The sequence below is a fragment of the Triplophysa dalaica genome, chromosome 20 (assembly GCF_015846415.1).
Source record: "Triplophysa dalaica isolate WHDGS20190420 chromosome 20, ASM1584641v1, whole genome shotgun sequence".
NCBI lineage: Eukaryota > Metazoa > Chordata > Actinopteri > Cypriniformes > Nemacheilidae > Triplophysa > Triplophysa dalaica.
Genome location: NC_079561.1, coordinates 2,980,892 through 3,005,791, shown reverse-complemented (window position 1 = coordinate 3,005,791; position 24,900 = coordinate 2,980,892). Strand labels below are relative to the sequence as shown.

Genomic DNA, 24,900 nt, shown 5'->3' with positions numbered 1-24,900 from the left:
CAGACGCCCTTCTGCATGTCTCTCTGGCTGTGTCTACACACACAGAATCGCTCCTCTCTGACTGACAGCACACTGTTCACAGCGTGGCGGGACTGATGTGTTCTGGATGTGGATTAATGACCTGTAACGGGGGTCTGAAGCACACACAAAGAAATGTTGACGTGCAACGGTGTGCTATGATGTGAGAATCTAACACAGACGTGCACTCCAACACAGACATACACGTCAAAAATGATCACTCTGGAATATCGAATCCGAAATTATAAAACGTACATATCATAATGTGACTGTCGATGAAGTGATCAATTACTACTGAGTGTCTTGTAAGGAGAAAATATAAGTTTTACCACAGTGGAAGGCGAGTTTTAGATTAACTAGTTTGTTTTTCTCTAAACACACTAAGCCATATAAAAAATAAAAAAGGAGTAAATCACATCGGGTTTAATGACAAGCAAGAAAATACAAAGAAACAACACTGTCACAGGGAAAAGTAATCATTTTCAATACCAATAACGCATTATGCAATTTCATGGCCAATAAATTCTCTCACTTCAGCCCTTGTATGTACATTTTCTCAATTTACCCACCATTGGCAGGAGTTGCAAAAAGTACATTATGCAGCCAACTTATACATGCACCCTACACACACCCACACAGGGGCAAGCTGTGTTCTTCCTGTGCCGCTCCACCTGGCTGGAGACCTGCAGATGGAACAGGCCCGGTGTGTGTGAATCACAGAAGTGCGGTGGTGCTGGCTACTCACGAATCTCCCTGGAACACACCCAGGTACTATTTTTCTATCCATCTTACATAACAGAACGCACACCCCGGTCCGGTTTCACGTCCACTCGGCTTTCAGATAGAGCAGGACTGATCGTTCCCAGCTCCAGGAGAGAAGACAAGTTCCCGGAGGAAATTTGTATTGCTCACGGATTGTAACTTATGATCCTGGAGTCTTCAGTTGTTTCATTTAAAGCTAAAGTGTGCAAGCTTTGTGCCATTAGCATCAAATGCACCTGCAAAATTAATGACTGTTCATAAACTTTTGTCTTCCAATGCTAGGACAAACAGATAACCCGTCCCTAAATTGCACCATTGATCGAATGTTGAGGTTTCGGATTGAATGATTCTCAAAAAAGAAAATGCATTAAAAATCTTTTAATAGCACCAAAGAGCCACAGTGTTTACACTTTTCAGGAAAAACCTGCTAATGGCTTACAATACGTACAGCTGTCTCAGCATATTAAACATGGACAGAAGCAAATGTTTTAACAAACAACACAATGAAACACTTTTGATTTGTGCGTTAACTTTGTCTCAAACATTTTACTAAATAACTAAATTAAAGGTACAGTGTGTAATTTTTTAGAGGATCTATTCAAATAAATGCCATATAATGTAAATAACTATGTCTTCAGAGGTCTATAAAGAGCTTACGTAATGAAGCGTTATGTTTTTATCACCTTAGAATGAGCTTTTTCTATCTACAAATACTGCGGGTCCCCTAACATGGAATTCGCCATGTTGCTTCTACAGTAGCCCTAAAAGGCCAAAAACGCAGCTCTCAAAACGCGGCTCTTAAATACATTATCTTCATCAGCAATGAAGCAAAAACATGACGACATCTTAATACTGTGTCAGTCACCGTAGTACTTTAAAAGGGAGGGGTGAGTGGTGGAGTGAGCCGTTGGTTGCAATTTGCAATACCGACCACTAGATGCCGCTAAATTTAATATAGCGGACCTTTAAAATGTGTCCATATGTAAGAGAAATCAATAAAGTGTATTAGATAGTAGTGGAATAATAGTCATAGAAGTTATAGTAGTTAGTAGTAAAAGTAATAGTATATGTGACCCCGGCTGTAAAAACAAGGGTTCATAATCTAGTCTCAATCTAATTGACCCTTCGAAAGCAGTTTGACTGTGACTGAACGCCAGTGGAGCTTTGGTGGTTAATATATAACTTTTATTATAATAGTAAATAGAGAGATATTTATCCAGCTTTAATTGACGTTCACACTATACCGATAAACAGTAACCAAGTTATAACTATTAGAAATCATTCTAAATGATGGAGAATAGCAGAGTTCACATCACAACTATACCAATACAGATACAAAACACAATTTTGTTGTAATCATTAATGTACGAATTACGGACCGAAGCTTTCGGGAAGTGGTGTTTTAAGGCTGGATTTCCCCAGGGGGTGCACACATTTACATTGAGAGCGCATTGCTGATATCGAAAGCTTGCAGCTAGCAACAACGACGAAGGGGGGGCGGGGTTTTGCGAACTACAAAATATGACTTGAAGGTCTCTTGTATGCTCCTGAGGACATACATACGGTATGAAATATAAAAAGCTGCTTTCTTTTTTCTATTTTTATCTTCACCTGTTGCCTCAGAGCAACAATTGAAAAACAAGAGAGATCTCACTTTTTTCAGGGGGGACCTCCTATTCACGAGAAGATTTAAGGAGGAAAGAAATGTAATGCAAAGAGGGTGGAGTGAGGTAGCTCAGACAGATAAAAGAAGTAAACAACGGAATACAGAGGTAGTACAGACGACTACAATCATTTAGCTATGCTATCGTGTAGGTGCGCATGTTTATGTAAGCGTGCTTCATGTCTGGAGAACAGTACAGGGGCTGTTTGGAGCTGACAGACCGCCAGTGTGCTGTGCAACGGTGCAGAAGCGCTAATTGAATTAAGTCTTTATTATTACTCTGCAGTGGCAGCACATCTCCCCATTTCGGCCCGCTTGGCTGACACTTTCTCCTTGAACACCTGCTTGACATCAACTTTTCTTTCCAGCTTAATTATTCAAGCATCCCCTCATTCGAAGGACCTGCGCCGCAGCCTCCCCTTACACTGCCAGCATTACTGTTTACACATGGCCACGCTCTTTTAATTGTGCTTGAATCTCTACAGGTTAACCTCTCTGCTCTCTGCCCACTGGCACGTGGACAAATACCATGCTGGGGTGTTTCCTGCGGCCGCAGTGCGGGCAACAGTTTCATCTATGAGCAATGGAGACCATGGACCAAAACATAATCCATTCTGATGGGGACTTGGGGGGGAAGTGATTCTCTAACTTGATGAGACAGCAAATAAAGGAACAATTCTTCCAAAATAATGCACTCATCCATATGCCATTCCTATCCTGTAGGACTTTTTTAGTGGAAATCCCTTACTTCAAATTAAAAGTCTCTATTTCATTAAATAGAATTATGTAAAATTCTCTTCATATAGGTTTGAGCCAATACACAGTAGGTTTGAGTAAATAATGAGAAAACTGGAATGTTTGGGTGCATAAATTATTTCAAATTCTGGCTGATGTTCTGCACTGAGCTCCATATCTCATTTCTTGACAGGATGCATTTCCATAAACAAGCTTCAAACCATGTGACTTTTTCTACTCTGTCAGTCTCCATCTCAATCTACACTGACGTTCTGCCTTTTTCTGCCATCTATGCCTCTTCTCAGCGCTCCCTCCTACCTGGTTTCTGATGTCCCGTCCCTTCCTAAATGCACATCCATCATAGCTCAGCCCATCTCCATTTGACTCACTCTGCTTTCTCCTTATCGACATGCTTCCATTTTCCTCCTCTTTTTCCCTCCATCATTTTCACTCTTGTTCCCCTTTCCATTTTTCATCCACTCCGTTTCTCCTCCAATTGACTTGTTTGTCTGTCTCCCAGTCCTCGTTCCCTATTCCAGTCTTTCTCTATCATTCTCTTTCTATCTTCCTCGAGGGTGTGAATGGCTCTTGCCCAGGGGCCCGGTGGGTGGCACAACTGCCCTTGGTCGGGCCTCAGGCTTGGCAGCTCTTTTGTGGTTCATTGTGTCCTCTCAGGGCACGTGGGTAGATGGGGGGCATTGTGGTCAATCGGGCTAAGCTTTAATCACTCTACCTGGAGAGGGTTACAGAGGGTTTTCTGCTAAAGCTGGCAAACCTTTGGCCTGTAGACACAATGTCCTTTCTGCTTCACCTACGCGAGCTCAGTTTTAGTCGTCAACTTGTTTCGAAATGTGTCGGAGCTCAATTTATAGCACGGCGCAAATATGTATTTAGGTTGACACAATAATAACGACCATTAGGGTATACTGTAATCGTCTATGGTCTGTTTTCTCAGAGGTCAACTATTGTCAAGAACAACAATTTGATGAGAATATTGCCTCAATAACAGCCAAGCAGGTCTAAAACGCATACGTAGGCAGCATCGAGACATTTTTGGAGCTACAAGCTCACAAATGCACACGCAAAACCACAAACACAGCCACACATTGCTAGAGCACCATTCTGGTTCATAATTGTCGCTGTGGAGCGTGTTGATTTAATGATATTCTGTTGTTGTTAGTGAGACCGGGTCTGTACGCTCATTTGTGTTGTCCTTTCTTTGAGCTGGCGATGTTACCGCGGGTTTTAATCAAAGCTGTGTCTTTTGGAGTGCTCTGCTGGGATCTGTGCTGAAGTGCATGCTGGGACAAGAGTGGGATAAAGGAATAGAAGGAGAGAGGGAGTGAAAGAGGGAGGCATATTGCATGAGAGCACAGAGGTGGGAGACTACAATGTCACTGCGGGTCCTCAGAAGAGAGCTACTTATTGTTTGATAGCTTCAATATAGGAAGCAATAGCAAGCTCAACAGGAAGAGAGGCCGACCCATCTCTTGCATTACAAGTCTGCTTTCTCCCTTCAGTTTTCAAAAACAAGCCACTATACAGCCTCCATCTGACCAAGACAAACTGTGACTCTGAGAAGGATTAGTTTGTCTTTGTTAAGGAATGAGGTAATGAAACTATGCTGGTGCAGTTTTTATGATTTTGTGTAGAGGTAAAAAGATCGTTTTTGTTTCAATCAGTGAATTACTAACAATATTTTTACCAAATTTCAAATACAAATATTGGGTCTCATTCACTAAGCATGCGAACGCACAAATTTGTGCGAAGGCTTTCACAAACAAATCATGATTCACAAAAACTTTTGTACTAAAATTTATGGTAAATATAAGAGAAAAGATCATTTGAAAGCACTTTTTGTCTAAAAAGTGTTTTATTGTGTATGAACTGACTTTGAGGACTGTGCACTTGGAATTACTTGCGAGAGCGCGTCTGTTGACAGCGTCACATGGGGTTGCCTGAGTAACTTTGACTTAAATGACGACAGGTGGTAATGGAAAAGTTTGGCGGAAAGCCCTAATTTGGGGATGGACTGGGTGTGTTTTATGCCAATGACTAAAATTGTGCACACGGCCGCTCATTTAGAATACTTCAAATTCACTAACATTAGAACGAGGTTATGAGAAAATTCATGTACGTACGCACGTGTTGTGAATTAGGTGGAAAGTTTTCGTGGTAGGTTAAAATGTGCGTATAAATATGAAAAATCTACGCAATTATAAGTGAATGAGACCCAGTGTTTGTATTTGCATTTATTGGCAGAAAATGAAAACTGGAGAACAGGTGAGAATGATATAAAAGATGCTGTCTCTCTCCACTATAAATAAATATATGCTTGTTTATCATCAACCTGTCTTTCTGCAAACTGAGCACTTTGCAAGTATTTTGTATAAGTGCGTCCTGTTTTCAGTCAAGGACTAAGGTGTGGGATGGCAATAATTAGCCAACAGTATTGCTGGATGCCTCCCAAAAACATATGACGTAGATCTGAGGCCAGCCAACACAGTGCATGAAGCTGACTGAAGGACAGGTGCCCTCAAACATTAATGCACTAGATCCTGGAAGCAAGTCTGTAGATTAATCATCCAATACTTCCATCTGAAATCAGCATATAACACTAGAGGAGAGCAAGTCAACAAAGCCAGCCTCTTCGGTATCGAACGTGACTTAAAAGAAGCCTTTTTTTCGATCTAGTTCAAAACATTCTAAATCCTGTTGTTGAGAAAAAAGAGAATCAGCTCTTTCAATAGAAAGACGAGAATCTCTTTAACATCTTAAGTATTAGTTTTCTCTCCTCTGAACACAAGTACTACGAGATCAAAAGTACTACTGAAGTTAAGTTCCAATAATCTTATTTCTCAAGTCTAGACTAAAGAGAGTTTCTCATTAAAGATAGCGCGCATGTGATTGTGTGTGCGCTGATGGAGGAAAGGCAGTGAATCCCGGCGCTTTTCACGGAGTCAGCGCTGCGGGGCTCCGTCCCGAGCTCACCTAAATCACAAGGCGGCCTGGCTTTCATTAACACTTAATGCAGAGCTCTCCTTTTAATAGAAATGGAAAGGGAGGTGGCCGCCAGTGTAAATTAAAGTGCGGCGTGCCGGAGTTGTGGGAGATTTTCTGGGCTTTGACAGGTATGGCCTGAATTAGCTGTACTGTTGTTCCAGCGGCCGGCAAGCAAGCGCTCCTATTGATTTTAACCACTGTTGCACTTCCTGTCTGAAAGGGAATGTTTATTACAGGAACTGAGCACATCAATCACTGGGCTCTGGTATTCTCTCTCCATAGTTCGCTGTGATTATTTAAAGACACGTCGCTAAACTTCAGCTCCACACATGGATTAATTTCTGAGTTGTTATGATGAAGTAAGTCTTTGTTTTACAGGGAGAAGGCCGTGTTTGTTGTGATTCTCTACAGCAGGGGTTCCCAAACTTTTCAGCCCAAGACCCCCAAAATAACTGTGCCAGGAACTAGAGACCCACACTATTCTCGGAGGTGGGGAATGGGCAATTATGCAAAAATGTTAACCTAACCACAAAAAAAGTACGATTTTACCAGCGGTTTTAACTATGAAAACAGCACAGATTTTAACATTTGGTGGTTCAAACACCCATGTGAGATCTCTCCTTAAATTTGTAAAGTGTCACGCCCAGTGTTCCTGGTCAATTTTTTGAAATTTAGATTTTTACATAATCTGTAAACTGAATATAATAAGGTTTATATTGATTTATGATTTGTTAGAATAGGATAATATCTGGCTGAGATACAACTGTTTAATACTCAGTGACATGAGAGTGCAAAAAAATCGAATTATTGAGATAATTGCCTTTGAAGTTGTTAATCAGGGGCACTCACAAAAATAAAGTTTTTATATATTAAAGGTAGGAAATTCAAAAAAAAAATCTTCATGGAACATGAGCTTTACTCAATATCCTAATGATTTTTGGCATACAAGAAAAATCGATAATTTTGACCTATGCAATACATTTTTGGCCCCCGTTCTACTTCTTTGTGTCACAAATAGTCAAATTAATGAACATTTTCCTTAAACATCACATAACAACCCTATGCCACTTACTAGACCAGATCTCGACTTTACACGATAACAATGAATTATATCTTACAAACAGGAATACAGTACGTTCATAACCAATGAACTACCAATAAAGTGACTTTATTTACCGCATGTAAAGGAGGAATGCAATTAAGCATCTTACCATTTAAACAGTCAAAAAAAGTCCCTTTCACCTTTTTCCACCACACTCTTTCATCTTCCTCCTGATGCGCATGCTTGCTTTCAATGCAGAGAATGACAAGTCTGCGCCATGCTTGAAATATGCTGTGATTTTGGTTTTATTACTATACAATTATTTTGGTTTCTTGGAGCGCAAAGTTCAGTCTAAGTAACGAACTAGGTGCATTTACAGACAAAGCGTTAATTCATATTTATATGCCCAAACATTCAGTAAGTGACGTGTACATATAAATTTGCATCATCTGCGGATGATTTCTGGAAATCCTCTTGCGTAAAATACTAAATACAATATTCTGTTTGTCTTTTTCACAAGCTTCTTACATGTTTATTCTATGTTTGTGTGTTTGAGTCCACAGCTCCCGGCTATGGCCTCCATACGTGCATGGCCACCTGCTTAGCTATTACACTCTCCATGGCCCATTGACCTCTGCCTCCCTCATCTCTTCAGTCTGGCCTGGCCAGAGGCTGAGTCAGTTCCTGTAGCCTGGCGCCTCCGAGCAGTTGGCCTCCACCGGGAAGAGGAGTAAATGACATGCTGTTGCAAAATCGCTTAACCATATCCCCCTCTCTCATAACCCTTAAACCTCGCCCTTCACTATACTTTGACCACCGGGATCAAAATGTGAAGCTGTCAGTCAAAGCGCTGCTGTCATTAAACCTCTCTTTTCCTTTTCCGTTTCTGTCTTCTCTTCAGAAACACCCATGCTGAAAGAAACCATGCATGCTGATAAACAACAACATTCATCAAACGTTCCCTTCCTAACTATAGACACCACTGAGAGTCCTGACACTTTAGAAAGAGATCTCTCATCACAACCTACCATCCTCAAAACTCTTTAAAACACAACTTGACAACTACAGTATTTTTTCCTGTGTTTTCGGTTGAATAAACTTCAGGCTGAGGACTATCGGAAGGCTTGTCACTTTCCTAAAAGTTTACATCACAGCCATGAACCATCATCTCAAACTCGTTCATAAAAAAAAAAATCTGCCATTTTGCAAAAAACTTAATCATTTTTTCAATGATTAAACACTGTGTTGTTAAAATTGACACATTTCTTTTTAACGCTTTTTATTGCTTTAATATTTGCAAAACCCACAGAAAAACATTAAGGTGACCAATAGTTACGATTTATGCAAAATATTTTAAGAGCCTCAATGCTTAAAGACAAACTATTTTGAATTCATCCGCACGTCCAAAGCGTGCGCTGTCATTTCCGCTCCAACATTCCAGCGCATACGGGAGCGCCTCCCTTCTTTCATTCAGCCAGTGATAATACACATTACAGAGCGCCATGTCTGTAATGAGCGAGTGCCGAGATGTACACTTTATTCACGGCTTCATTTTTTGTGGTGGAGATAAAAAGCCGAGAGGGTGCTCTTCAACTCATCTCCAGCAATTACACGAGGAAATGTCTTATAATTGGCTTTTGCTTTATGTCCAGCTATTATCAAAGTCCCTTACAGGCATGGAGGCAAAGGGAAAAATTGGGTGGAAGTTGGAGTACTCAAAGTCCATTTGCACATGAATTAGGATTGTTAATAACAACAGGACGGTGCGGAGACGGATGGCGAAGACAGAACGAGGGCGATCTAGAGAGAAATATGGCAAGTGGGGCAAATTCTCATTTAACTTAACACTTAAGAGCAGTATTTCAGTGCAAAATCTGATTCGCAAACCACTCGCATACCAGTCACCTGCAGTTTTGCAAACAAGCTGTTAAACGTGCTTGAGTTTTTTTTAATTAAGTAATTACGTTTAGTGAATCCAACATTGATAAGTTGAAGACAGCATGTGCAAATAAAACCGTCTTTCATTCTTAATGAACTCCCTCCAGTGCATTAAACACAGTGTGAATTGGCTGCTGACATCTCTCATCAGCTTTAGTTTATATCTGCTACGATGGTGGCCGTCTCTTCCTGTGCACAGAGGAAAGCGTGAGAGTTAGCAGTTTGTCTGGCACAGAGGAAAAGGGACTCTGAGCTGTCTAATAGTATGAGAAGGACTCTCTCTAATTGGGAGAGAAGAGGGACCTCCTTCTGGAAATAGGTGTGATGAAGAAAGCACTGTTCCGTTTTGATAAACTGGCTGGAACGGGAGACTGGAGGGCTTAACCTGAGGCCAGGAAAAATAGACTCTGGCATGTGCACACACAGAAACGCAAGATGCCCATGCTATGACCTTCCTAAAATACCACCTGATAAAGCACTGACATTGTGAGTGGAGGACAGAAGAAATGTGGGTGAATCTGATGAAGCCGTAACCCATTTTACATCCCAAAATTATATACATTTTAGGAATTAAGATTGGATGAAAAATAAAGATATTAAAACATGATTTCACACAACATCACAATTATTTTGAGGACGCAAAACATATTTAATGTAGTCCTACATTTCGTATTTATACACTCTAAAAACGGTTGTGTTAAAAACAACACAATCTGTCTTTTACTCACAACATCTGTTCAAAGAAAACCCATTTAGTTCATTTTAACTCAAACTTGTGTTGTCTTTTTCTTTATTTAACACAAAATAAACACACAATGACTTGAAATGTGAAAATCCCTTAACAAATTTTTTTTATTATTTAATACATCCTTTTTGAGAATATTCTAATTCGTTTCAGTGATGAATAACATATCATCACATTTTTTTAATAGATACTTTTTTTACTATAATCAGCATAAATATACATTAAATAAATGAAAAAAATAATACTATGATGTAAATTCTGTAATATTAAAATAAACTACAAATAACATGAAAATTTGATTTTCTAAATGTGTCATGTATCCAGATAACCCTTATTAATAATCATTATTATTAAATTGGTCTTTTTTTTAACTTTTTTCTTTATCTTACAAACTGTAACTTTTAGAGCACTTTTAATTTTCCCTTTTTACTGCATAAGTGGCAGTACAACCTTGGAAAATGTGCCACGCAATCACAATGCAAAAACTCAGAGTTGTCGTAAAAATAGATGCAATCCACATAATCTCCACACCACTGACACTAGACAAATGCGACATAAGTACACCTCAAATCCATCACTGTCGGTCTGGTTCAAAGACAATAAACTGTGACAGCCTACTTAAAAAACATACACAAATTCTACTCTCGTGGGGTTCTGTGATCATGCAGATTCACCAGAGCTGTTTCGCACCCTGGGGCAAACTGTAAACCATAAACCCAGATGACAGATCAATTCACAGGCACACACACACATGCAAACACACACATGCTCAGTTTTCCCTCCTTTACAGCATCCTTCTATCACTTTCTGAGCACCCGGACAACGCAGAGTTCACACATTCATTTATTAGCAGACGTTTAACTCGCTGTTAGATATGAACACATTACCATCACACTCACAGAAGAGATGAGACACAGCGTTGAGCTCAGAGCTCTGCTAATAGGCTATTTGGAGTTATTAGGCCACATTAATAATCCATTACCTGTCAGGCTAACTCCAAAAAGAAGTAAACCCTTTAAAACGGCCATCAATGTCCACCAATATCAAACACCCAACTTTTAAGAAGGCAGATTTTCAAGTGCTTCATTAGTGGAATCTCAAGCTAATGGCTTCATTTGGCCACCGTGATGATAAAACCTGGAATTCTGGGTAAAAGGGAACCTAAATGGTGAGTTGATAGATGAAGTCTCTTACCTTGTTTTAGGGGATGTTGTCAACCATTCTTCATGCTTTTCAAACGTTATCAAGTACGCTGCGATTTCCTAGAAGACAGAGGAGACAGAAATAAGGATGTGTGTTAATCTTTACAGTTCAGGGTTTGTTCTTTAGGAGCTTTAACAACAATATTTAAGTAGCAAGATGGTATAAGATTTCTCTGCTGAAACTTTCTAGGAGAGCCAACTGGTGACGTTGTACAGTAAACACAGATTTAAAATTAAAGGCTAAAAATAAGTCATATTGATATTTAAAATATACAAACAAATGATAGTCTATATATTTTGGTCCTTGGAAGAATTAAATGTAAAAATGAATCCATTTTGCAATCTCTGGCTGTTCTCAGAGTTCTTCATTTCAATGCAAATATCAGTAACAGTTTTCTAACTCACAACTTAATGTAAAACTGTAAAATGGCACTACAAAATTATTCTAACAAAACTTATATGCAAAAGATCATATTCTTAAAATCCTGTGGTTACTTTAACAAGTCCAAAAACAGTTGGTTCCTTTAAAACTGGCTTTGAAAACCTAAACGAAATGATCACGAACACAAGCCAAAGTCCTCACTGTATTGTTTAGAAATGGCTGTCTGATTGCCAAAAGAGAAATCTTTTCTTAGAAACACAATGAACATGAAGGCAGCTGATGCAATTTCTGGTATCAATGTTAACCCAGTCATCACTGTCACCCCACAAAGGAGACAAGTGGATGAGTGAAACATATCCCATCATTCCTTCACAAAGCTAATCATAGGAAATGAAAGCAGACCGGGTCCTGACAAGCAACCTCACGATTACCTGTGACAGCAAGCCATTCATTTCTCACTGAGGGCATTTGTCATTTGTTCATACAAAGACAGCAGGAAATGCAGAGGGACACAAATGATGCCATCGCACGGGAATCTGATTATTTCTTGGTCCTAACGCATTGTTCTGGGTAAACTGAGATGAAACAGAATTTAAGAGTTGAACACAATTTCTCAAAATATAAAGATGCACTGCAATTTTGCTGACAAGTCAAATGACGGAGACTGCACTTGTGCAGAAGTGATGAGCAATGGTTTATTGAACCAGATTTATTCTATTCATACAGTTTCTGACTTTATTTAATGCTGCTCAGAGATTCAATAGATTCATCACAGGTATATATATAGCAGCATTGTACTCTTTTCTATTTGATTTCTTTAAATACTTGTGGATGATTAAAATGCCTTTTTTTTTAAATATGTCAATCAATATACGTGCTTTCTAGAAAATTAGTCCGAGCAGTTTAAGTCATTTAAATCGTTTGCACTACAATCAATTTCAACACTCTCCACACATCTGAGGTTGAAAAGGTTTTATTTAATAACCTAATTAAACACAGTAAGCCTATCAATAATAGCCAAAATTTTACTAGATTTCCACCAACCAGTGCCATGCTCGGATGATGCAGCCCCTGGGAGGTGTGATGTATATTTATAGTCAGGAACTGCTTAACTCTTGCTAGAACTCTATGGTAAATCCTGTCACACTTGGCAGAAGAGCCATCCCTGGAGGTACCAGGGTGCCAAGACTGGCAGTGCCCACACAGTGAATGCTAGGGTTGGCGCGATGGCCTGCAGGTGCTGTCTGAGAGATAGGGCTGTTCTGATAAACGTTCTGCTCTCCTGTCATCACGGCCAGAGGGAAAGACAGCAAGAGGCTGTGGAATATGACCGTGGAGAATTGAAAAGAATCTCTCCATTATCAGAACTGCGTACTTTCACGGCCTGGCTGCGAATAAAGGGGATATTCCAGAATGAAAATGGAGCCGAGTTGATATATTTTAATTTGGTATAAGCTGCAAGCTGGAGCTTAACAATGTCCAAGTCTCGTAGAATGTACCTGAGTGAAAAGCATTTAATTTGTTTCTCTAATTAAAAGAACACCGTGCCTACTAACCACTCAATTAAAACGTTTAATGCGTGCTCTTAAGAAAATTCGTTTACTATAGTTGCTCTTGTATCCTTTTGGCGCACACCGCTAATGGGCAGCTGTGCTTGGGAGGCCTGTTTATTTAAAAGCAAGAACGATAGCGAGGCGAAGTTCCTTCGTTGACCTTGAAACCGTCTGAGATTCTTCTTCTTCATTGCTTTCCCATTAAAAGTCAACAAGCCGACCCGGAGCCAGAGTTATGAGCTAAGAGGCCCGGTCCGGTAAATTAAAGGCGAATGCCGGCATCGCCACCCCCAAACCGTTCCCCGAACAGATGTCGGGATTATTCTAACCCTCCGATCAACCATAAAGGTGCAATAACCTTTCGGGGCAAAAAAAAAGAACAAACAAAAACAGACGTAGAGCCATTAAACATCTGCGAGGGACAAAGTTTGTTCGGCGCTGTAATGAGCGGCTAGCTCGGTTTCAGGTTGATTGGCCACAGTTTCAAGAGCGTGCAACTGTTCGTTGATGGTGCATCAAAGTCTGGCCAACAGCTGTCATCTATCCATGAGCTCCATCTATTACCTCCAGCCCTTCAAACCTGTCCGAGCACTCCAGGAGATATTTAACATAATAACATAAAAAATAAAGCTACTTAATTAGCTAGGGTTAATTGTTGTTCTCATTTCTCAGCTCTATGAAGGTGATCTGTTTAAAGGACCTGATAACACACTCACTGGGTTTGCATACAATGCAAGTCAAAGTAGGCAAAATCTTTAAAATCTAAGAACAATGCACCACTGAGCTTTCTCTGGATATGCCTGTTACCTTTGTGGTTATCTTGCATTACCACAAAGCCGACGACCTTGACATTACAGAGTCTGTAAAATCCATGTATCATGAGCTTACATCAGAAAAGCTGATTACCAGAAACCGTGTCTACTTGCACCTGTTTAAAATGCTCTTAATATGCTAAATGGTGTCACCTTTACAAGGAGAACTACCTTACATCATACAACGCTTCATTTTTTTCCATGTCCTCTTCCTCTGCTTTCGTCTGAGGGCAAATGTGCCATTTCCCAAAAGGGTAAATGAGAAACAGGGCACCATCTCTGATTCAATTTGAAAAAGGTTCGCTGCTAGAATACTGGACAACAAGCGCCTTGCTATTCATTCAAACTGTCACTGGCAACAGCAGCGAGGGCAAGCGGGTCTTTGGTGAATATGGAGGAACGTCTGGCGATCTGAAATAAAATATGACAAATACGTTCCCTTTCTTTTGTGACTGATGTGGAAAATTGACACAATACAATGTAAAGGAATAGGAATATCACCCACTATTTATTTAACGCACAAAGATGTCTGTGTTCGTTTCATTGGCAGAACCCGCATCCGTGGCTGACCTGTGACTCCATTGTTTGTCAATGCTACCTTTCGCCTCTGAAGCTCAGATTGATGGGGATAAAGAGTGGCGGTGAGAACATCAAAATTTGCCGGTCACTTGAAACAACTATAGGTGCTCCATTAAAAGCTGAGATAGACGTCTCACTGGCATTATCCCAGCACCCATCAGACACTCTTCTCTAAACACCATCTATAACACATCTCACCGTTCCCATGAGCCATCGAGCGTTTGAGCCGACAAAGACTAAAAAGCTCACAGAAGTTCTCAGTGGAACAAACCCCTCCATTTGAATACTAATACCCTATTAAGTCTAATGCTCACTTGGGGACCGCTTCATTTAAAGGTCTGGATGTCTCTTTTGAGCTTGAAACAAAAAAGTGACTTGTAAAACCGATCAAATGGATTCATCATTCACAGCCTGAGTTTTCATGGGTAGCACATATGTCAACCTCATTCTTTCAACCCACACACTGTTTTTCGTACTTCTCTGAAAAGAGTCAAACACTAAAACTTACTTTCATTCCTTTCCCCGGTGTTGCATTTTGTTCTGAAAGCACCAATAAGTCCCAGATATGATGGAATGAGTAACTGGGTTACAGAAGGCCTTTGGACGGATATTTGTTTACTTTATTTAAAACAGCTTGTTAGATTGAATAGTGAATAAGGTGGGCACATGTAAAATCCTCAAACTTGTCGTGGTGTGCTCGATATCACAGTATATTTTGACCTTGTTGTACACTTGAGATCAAGAAGTCTGTGCTGGAGGGGCAGATGGATATGAGGGTGGGGGGGTGGTTGTACTTCTCAACTGATTCTATTCCCCATGATACCTTGTTCTCAACTGGAAAGTGAGGTCATCTGATATTTCCTGCAGGGCTACCCATGAAACTGACCTGGCCGGGGTAGGGTGCAAATGGATTTGAGGGAAACCGGGGGAGAGGATTGAAGTACCCAGGCATCCCTTAGGGCGAATTGAAATGCAATTAGACACAGGAGAGACTGATACGCGGGGAGGGACGGTTGGGAGATGAGAGGATAAATGAACAGAGAACGAAGGTGTGAGGGTATAACAGAGACAAGCGAGAGTCAGTAGGGGATGAGAAAAGGTCAAGGACTTCAGAATAAGCTGTGGAGCTCAGCATCTCTCACAGAGCTCATTAAAAACAAGCATGTCGTTGTATTTTAGACGCTTATGTTTGAGAGAATAAACTGGAAACAATTCATGCTTCAATATCATCGGATGGTTAGATAAGAAACCTCTTAGTTATGCTGCACATCTCAAGTTTAGAAGGTCATCAGAGCTGAGCGTTAGAGCTTTGCAGAACATTCTAAGGGCTTTAAAGGGATAATTTACCCAAAATTGAAAATCTAGTCACAATTTACTCACCCTCTTGAATTTTTAAACCTGCATGACTTTCTTTCTTCCGGAGAACACAGAAGATAAATGCCAGTTCTGGTTTGGTACTCAATAAAAACACTGGTCAACCAGCTTCATCAGAAAACCCATGCCGGTGGACCAGAATATTTGTTGTTGTTGTTGAACACCAAGCCAACACCCTGGCCTTTTCAACATAGATAAGAAACATTATTAATAAAGACACAACTTTATATTATACGCACTAGAAATCATTAATCCAGCAGATGGCTTTGAAAAGCAAAAAATCTGAAGCGAGTTCCAAAATTTTCAAGTGGTATGCAACTTCAGCCAAAAGAGGTCTGGAAACAGGCACAGAGCAATAGAGAGTAACACAGAGAGAAAAGAGAGAGAGAGCCGACAACAAAAGCACTCTGGCTCCTGACAGCTGCACTTGGCATCTGCTGGTGTGGTGTGGTGTGGTGCTGTTCTACGAGTCCCTGAGCAGGGTTAAAAAGCTTTGCTTTCCAGTCAACCACCTATTAATCCCTGCATGAGGGCTCCTCGAGCTGCCCAAATGAGGAAGAGGAACGGCACTCGTAGCGACTAGCCGTTACAGCACCTCCGTGGATGCCTCGTGGCGCGCCCCCTTCCGAAAGTCTTTGGCCACCGGCCTGCCGACTCAACAGAAAGCATTGGGACGCGCCGCACGGGTCTGCTGGATGCGCAGGACCCGCGTCAGCACGGTTGGAATGCATCTGAATCGAAACCGGCCGAGATGGAATCCATTTGCTGCGCAGCGGCATCCCTCTCTGCTCATTTGATAGTCTCTTCAGGCCCTTTGCCCTTTCCCATAATATGCTTTTAAAGGGTGTGGGCAGATCATTTCTCCTTCCCAGCACTGGTCAGATAGACAGCCAGTCTTAACCGCCCGGCAGCCTACATTATACATACAGTTGTGCTAAGATCAATTCCGAATTGATCCAGAATAGCTTAGATGTTTTCCAGCTGGTGGTCAATGTTTGGCTTGGCATGCTGATTCGCCTGCGGGGCACCTCCCAGGGTCCCAGACACTTCGAGGCCTCTTGAAACAAATTATCCCCATCTCACTGCACTGAATCTTCCCCATCAAGGGCTGAGTGAGTGGCTGAGCTCCAGACGTTCCGTCTGGGCCTTCTGTTTTCACAGCCCAGCCTCTGAGCACGGTAGCAGGCAGAGGATGTGCGGGGGGGGGGGGGGGGGTGGGTGTGGGGAAGGGGGAGTGTTGGCACTTAGCGAGATTGGTTTGCTGTTGGTGCCAGGTCCCACTGCATGCGATGGAAATGAAACTGCTCTTTGAGAGGATGTCATCATTTAAGGCTGAAAAAATGCTGGAGATGGTCAGCGTCACCTCCCTCTACAATCTCTACCGCCAGCCAGACAGCCCGGCCTTGGCGGTGATGTGCCAAGGTCTACGTGTGTATGAAACGGAGAGGGGGTGTGGGAAGGCATACTGACTCGAGGCCAGCGCTTGAACAATGCAAACAAAGGAAAACAATTATCAGACACCGCAGTCCGTGCTTCAAAATTGGATTATTTTGGAATAATAACTTGCATTGAAACAAAACTCTATTAAGAGATGAAATTGTTGGGTTCGCTGTGCAAAGAAAAGCACAACATGGAAATAAATCTAAAGCTGTCACGGATAAACTAAAGGAATAGTTCACTAAAAAAATATGTCATTATTTATTTACCCTCCTGGCATTCCAAATACATATTCTGTTATGTTTTACAGAGGAACAAATAATGTCATATCTCCCTTTCCAATACAAAATTTTACGTTGTAAACTTACAATGAATTCAATCTATATTAATTCCTTGGGATCAAACCAATCACCACAATGCTTGACCAAGTGACCTAAAATATGACGATCGCCGCCATGTCCCTAAAAGGACGAATAAGCTCCATTGAACACGTCTACTAAAGTGAATAAATAGGAATATAGTGCACAAGTCATATGGACTACTTTGCATTTGAGCTAGAGGATGTTACCATGGGACATGATGTTTCTATACTAGTCCTCAACTATGACAATAACAGCATAAATGCTTAAATGACATAAATATGCATCAATAATGACAGACATTTGTCAGAAAAATGAAGAAATACATTTATAGGTGCAGAAAATATATTTAAAAAAACACTAGACTAGAGCTTAAAGTTTTTACCCCGGCATTATACCCTGCAGGGTCTGCATGATAAATCCTTCCAATTTAAATTTCATGTGGAAGAAATGAAGGGAAAAGGGGAAGTTAAGTATGCCCTCTGTCGCTTGCCTTGGGCACCAGAGCTCAGACGCACATCCTTCTCCTTATCCTGCTTTTTATGGATGATGGGGAGGATTGAGCAGTTCTTCGTCTGGGATACAATAGGATACACAATTCCCCCACGTGACGATGAACAGACTCATTTGTAAATGTCGTCCGTTCCCACTCTCTCTAGCTCCATGGGGAGCAGCCAGGTTCACTTCCCAGAGTCCTGCCGAGCTCACCTCCAATCTGCCCTCTCGTATCCATGCTCTGAGCCTCCTTTATCATCTATTCATCAGGAAATCTCCCCTCTACAGCCTCTCACCAACCACCATTCACCCCGTAAAAAGAGAGCAAGTATTGATGTCATAACAACTCTGTTCTGTGGACATTTGGGGAAATTTCCCAATATTTTACAACAAGAAACCATTGGAAATAATGACATCAAATTCGAGTTGGTTCAATCGCCTTTTTAAAGCATTCGCACCTTAAGCTGCCAATCAAACCCTTGAGTGATTTAATGGTGGTGGCAGCGCCATTCCAAGTGTAATCTCTGTGAGACAGACTCATTTTGTGGGGATCATGGGTGGAGTGGGAATTAGAGTAAGAAGTGAGTCTAATACAGTGTCACTGAGTCACATTGACGGGAGTCCCTGTGGCGTTCCTGATGTGTGAGAAACTAGGCCAGGAGACAGAGACACTTTGAAGCCCTGGCACACCTGATCATTCACATGACTAATCTGACTCTATCTGAAAGCCCTGTTTTAACCAGAAACAGAGACTCTAGACCTGACTTAGTGAAAGGTTTACTTGAGAGTCAACCAACAATAATATCATCATTTAAAACGTCATAAAGAGCAATGCAATTAATCAATATTTCATTATTTTACAAAGCCCTTACATAGGCAGAGCCATTGAGCGTATTATCCTATAGTAGATGTTAAAAAAGCACAGAGGTGCCATGTCCAGATCTACTGTCTGACAAACAATATCATAAGAGCCTTTGGGGTGGGCTCTTTCAATCTGGACCAATAGGCAATAAGTCAATGCCTTAGTAACAGCCTACAACATCCAAGCAAAGCATAACAACATGATCTAACATTGTAGAAACCATATACAGTAGTAACACCCTGGCAAACAGCCAAGAACCTCAGAGTTCGCACATTTTCTTTTGATGTAATAATCTATAATATGCACACACAATTTTGTTATGCAATAAATTATTATAGATCATAAGCTCGTGGCATGAATTGAGAATTTACCCTGACTGAAGCTGTGTAAATCCAGGCTTGACCATCATTACTTTGAGACCTCTAAAACAATGACTTGGACCAGTGCCTGGTCTCGACAACAACTCTTCTCTGGAAAGAGGTCTGTTGGCTTGAGGCTCTACTTTTGCACACTGTTTATTTCATTCTCCAGAATCAATTAATGCTGGAATTATCCAGTGAATTCCACTATTCAGCACAGCAAATGACTGGGGCACCCTTGCGTGAAACCAATTTCGAACTTTCAATTCAAGGCGAGCCCACAACCACCTACTTGGCTCGGAGCAAAAACATGCCTCACTTCGACTGTCCTGCCAGTGTCGGTCACCCGTGAAGCCCAGGGCGTTATTTGTGTTCCTCTCTGCTCTGTTAAAAACAACCAATGCAAACAGTGGAGAAGAAAACTTTTGTGTTTAAATAAAATGCACGTCTGGGAAAAGAAATATCTGCAAAGTGCTGTATTTCTTGAAAAATTTAAAACAAAACATTTTTTCATAAGAAGCATATACAGAAAAAGTGAGGAAACCCTTGAAATAACAAAAAGAGCTGCCAGGCAGGACACACTCTCGCTTCAAATGAGCTGCTCACCTAAAGTGAGATTTAATAGAGCACTGAACTCTACTCCAGTCATCACTCGGAGAGAATCGCCTCTCGCTCTCTTTTACTGTCTATCCGAGTATTGTTCTTGCCATTGAACTGCCCGCTTTGATTTGTCTTTTGAGAAGGAAGGCAGGCTTTAATTGAAATGTGTTTGTGCTATCTGTTCGACGCATCGGGCACGCTGCATTTGTTTGGCCATCAGAGCATAAGAAAAGTGGCCCGGTGCTTCTGCCCTCCTTTGACGCCTCGCGCTGCCCTCACAATAAAAAGTCAGTGGGACTGTGAAGGTCACACTGAGATTGAGTCAAATCCAGCAAAATCTCTCTTTAACAGCATTTACCTTTCAAATAACATCAAGGGAGGGCTACGGCATGTCCAGGGCCAATAATGTCACATTCAGTTCAGACATGTAATGCTAGATTTTATTAGCTAAGTGAAATAAAAATATAACGCTAAAGTGATAGTTCACACAAAAATTTAAATCTGTCATCATTTACTCATTCTCTTGTCATTTCAAACCCTTTATGACTTTCTTTCGTCCGTAGAACACAAAAGAAGATATTTTGAAGAATGTTGTTAACTCCGTTGGTTTTTTGTACGCTGAATAGAAGTGAAGGGGCGGTGCTGATCAGTAACCAACTTTCATCAAAATATCTTCTCTCGTGTCCTGGGAAAGAAAGTAAGTCAAAAAGGTTTGATTTGACAAAAGGGTGAGTAAATGATGACAGAATCTCCATTTAGTGGGTGAACTATCACTTTAAGAGAGACCCCGTTTGTGTTTTTCTTTCCTCCGGGAGTATACACTGAAATTAATATATAACTACAGTAATAGTCAAGTGATTCTCTCAATCCTAAAGATATTCTAAAGGTTTTGCTTACATTTATTTTACATAGACAAATATTACAAACAACATATTAAATGCAGGCTGAGTTGTTCTTATACTGTATTTGAATTTCTAAAGTTTTTTTAACTGGACAAGTTCAATCAGAGAGAGAAGGAATAGCAGCCAACAAGTGCCAAGAATATATATGGGAACTCCAATAACCGTGTGAGGAAATACTGTACTTAAAGATAAGATGAAGAATGCCAAGAAGTTTTCAAAATGGTTATAAATGCAGACTGTGGGTATACTTTGAATATAAAATGTGCATGACTCCATAGCCTTATAATAATAGTAATAATGTCATTCAAACTGAACTGCTCAAACCTAGTATTGTTTATAATAATGAATAAATTGTATAATCCTATTCCATGTGTAAAACAACAGCCTATCTACATCAGTCTGAAATCAGCACATGTCAGCCCAACAATGCAGTCTGACATGCAGAACTGTGTTTGTGTCTACCTGTTCTCTGTCGTCAGACGCGAGTTAATCAGACTGATGGGCTGATGACCTGTTCTGTGAGTTTACACACCTCCTCTGTTTGTTTGTTTCCCATCAGTAGCTACATAATATTCCGTAGACATATCGCAAATCTATGCATCTCAACCAATTCTCACCGTGATGAACAAAGGAGCCATGTTTAGATATTAACAAGTCAACCCTGACCCAAAAAAATGTAAAATCCAGATATGCAGGGCCAGCTGAAATGTGACAAACTGTGAAATATCTTCTAATGCTCTTCTAATCTCGTCTCATTTACTGATTGTTTACCTGCACGGTGTTGCACCCTTGCTTTGCATAATAACCTACATGCAGTTTTGAATCAATGCATCTGCTCAGCTCCAGCAATGCATCCAGCGGCATTGTTGCATATCCTTATCATATTCCATTTCTTTCATTTGTCTTTTTGAATTATTTTTCCAGACTAACAAACAGATGACAAATAAAACTAAACAAAATTTGCATTTCCTATAGGAATCAACACAGCGTGCAAGGCAGCAAAAGAACAGCCTTAATGTTTTAGGCCAGCTTATGGTTTCAGGCTATGGTTCTGCATTTTGTTTTCCAGTCGACAGCTATAAAGGTTAACTTTATTCAGAAACCACAATTTATTCAGGAAATTCAATATGCAAAGAGGAATAAAAGAATACCAATCGGGTATTCAAATATAACTGTGACGCCATCAACGTTACGCTTTGAAGTGTAAAAAGTCATTGAGAAATGTTCAAACTTCCATCCTAAATGCACCAATACAGTCATGTTTACGTGAACCAAAAATAGACGGCACACCTCGGGCTGAAAGTATCTACAGAACAGTTTGAATGGAGTGTGTATTTTAAGTGGTCCAGGATGAATTAATTGAAGAAGTTTAATGCTTAGGGTTAGAGCTTTAGAACAAACCCCTTACCACAATATTTGAGGAATATCAATACAGAGCTGCCTTGCAAGCTCTGTAATAAATAAATCATTGAGTACAAAGATGAATTTAGGAGTGAGCAGCTGCCAAGGCATAATATAATTCATGGCCATGCATCAATGTTACTGGCAACTGCTCCGGCACTATAAGGCAAAACTCACAGTGCCAGGTGCAAGCACATCAATCCCCTCATCATAGAAGAGAGACAGACAGAAACTGGGAGAAAGACGGACGGAAAAATAGTTTTGTTTACCAATAATTAAAATCACACATTTTTCTAACTGTTTCAAGGGACAGAGAGAGAGACTATACAGTTAGCCTTGAACTCTGTAAACAACATACTCATCTTGGATCAAAGCTTCTGTCAGGTTTTATTGCTCAATTGACCCTTCGCGTGGAGTTTGATTGACAGATGACCGGAACAATCATAACGCCGATATTATGCCCCCCTGTTGCTATTCGCCATTTTGTCCGACAATCAAAGCAGAAATTTAACCAGCTGCACATTATGCGGTTTTAAAAAGTCCTTCGCAAATGTTACTGATCGTTGCTCTGTACGAGCATGATCCACTCTAAAAGTCATGGCACTGTGGAATCCTATTTGGCATAATGTAAAACAATAATATACCAGAAGACTTGTCCGGAGATTTACCTCATAGACTGACTGTCATATGATCCGCGCTGTAGGACTGCATCTCATCCAACACTGCCAGAATTTTATCTTAGGTCAAATTTGATCTTAACGGTCATAATCACAGTTTCACCCGTTGCCTAAACGTGTCAGAAACGTTATGTTGTTACAGCAAGCACCGTACGTTAGGCTAGAGTTTGATCCATCTTTGTTTACATTTTTCCGAGTCGCTTTCACATCCTGAATATATATTTCAAATGCATATTGCAGATTTACTTATTGCTTTTGGCTGAAAGTACACATCACTTTTTAACAGAAGTGATTATTTCACAATAAATATTCTTTAGTGCAGTGGGAGCGCTTTAGCTGATGTCGGACATTGCAAAGGGGGCGGGCTTTGCAAAGGGTCAATTGTGCCATTTTGGAAGAAAAATGTAACTACAATGTGTATCTAAATGTTAAACAAAAATCTTTAAGAATGAATTATATATGTGTGCAGGAAGGAAAAATGGAACCCAAAAGTGCTTTTAGGTCGTGTTTACTTCTTCCAAAAAGGGTCTATATACTGTAAACCAGAGCCGTTGATAGAGAGAGTCGCGTCTTCTCCGTTGACTCCAATGGAACAGTTTTCAATAGTTCCCGGAAGTTACTAGTAACGCATGGAGCTGCGACTAAACAGACCAACTGAGGTCAACTTCTAACCCATTTAAAGACGAAAGCCATTTATTGAACAAAAAATGAAAGAAATAAAGCATTTTAAGGGAAAACATAACTTCCTGGAACTATCTGAAGGCTCTGTGAATCACGTGACGCTCCAGCGTTTTGGACTTCCGTTGGCAGAACTCTCTCTCTCAATGGCTCTGCTGTATACCAAACGTCTACTGAGAAAAACATATCCTTACTGAATGCATTTGCCTATAAAAACATTTCCCTTATCTAAGTAAAAATGAAATGACATCTGATCAAATGCTTTTGCTTAAGGAATGTAAGGGAACAACTGTATTAAGTTTGGCACTCAAACTTTCTGTGTACAGTGTACACATCTTGTATATGTATTATCAGATGACCAAACTGAAGAGGCAGGATACAGAATGTGTTCTAGTGGCTGTTTCCTTATGTTTTATCTGTCTGACTTTTCTGCAGTCCCAATGTTTTGCTGCCGGCAAACTCACAGAGCGGTTAGGAATTACTTATTTAACAGATAGCAATTCTTCTGTTGTCAGCGAAAAAAGGGCTTCTTGTCCATAACAGGGAAAACCAATGCAGTGTGAAATCAGAGGTCATTCAGAGACAAATAGTGTTAACGGGAGAGAGCAGAGGTTAGGAATTGTCTTCTTCATCCAACATTAATTAGTGTCTTAACACAACACAACATTACAAACGGCAATGACAGCATTTATTCATCTTTTTTTTGGTATTAACAGGCCTTTCTTCTGTAACCGGCAACAGTTTAACTACTATAAATGTTTTCTTAAAGCAACAGTTCAAAAATAAAAATTCGGTCATCATTTACTCATCCTCAAGTCGTTCTAAATCTGTATACGTTTCTTTGTTCTGATGTTCTGAAAGATATTTGGAAGAATGTTTGTAACCAAACAGTTATTGGCCACCATTGACTACCATAGTAGGAGAAAGTCAAAACAAAAGTCACCCATAACTATTTGCTTTCTCACATTCTATTAAATATTTTCCTTTGTGTTCAACAGAACAAAGAAATTTACAAAGCAATGATTCCTATGCTAGTCAATGGTGGCCAAGAACATTCTTTGAAATATCTTTCTTTGAGTTCATCTGAACAAATACATTTTTATTTATGATCAAGAGCCAGTCATAAATGCAGAACCTCACAAAGACCTGTAATCTACAGCTAAGCATCACGTTTTGGCTATGAACAAGAGATTAGGTCATCCATGAGGAAGTAGGAAATGCAAAAAAGAAAGCCTTCATTCTAATGTCTGCAACAGACACAGCCAAAACACTGAGCAGGGGAGGCGAGGGGATAATAAATAAGAAAAACATCTGCATTCGGC

At 40.4% G+C, this 24,900-nt stretch overlaps 1 protein-coding gene across 8 annotated transcripts in view; it reads right to left on the bottom strand.

Annotated features, from left to right (window-relative positions):
* Positions 1-24,900, bottom strand: part of camta1a (calmodulin binding transcription activator 1a) — a 308,434-nt gene that overhangs the window by 160,662 nt on the left and 122,872 nt on the right. For all 8 annotated transcript variants that reach the window (XM_056733048.1, XM_056733049.1, XM_056733050.1 and 5 more), the window contains one exon: positions 11,101-11,168. In XM_056733048.1, coding sequence (XP_056589026.1) covers positions 11,101-11,168 — 68 coding nt within the window. The remainder of the gene's footprint in view (positions 1-11,100; positions 11,169-24,900) is intronic.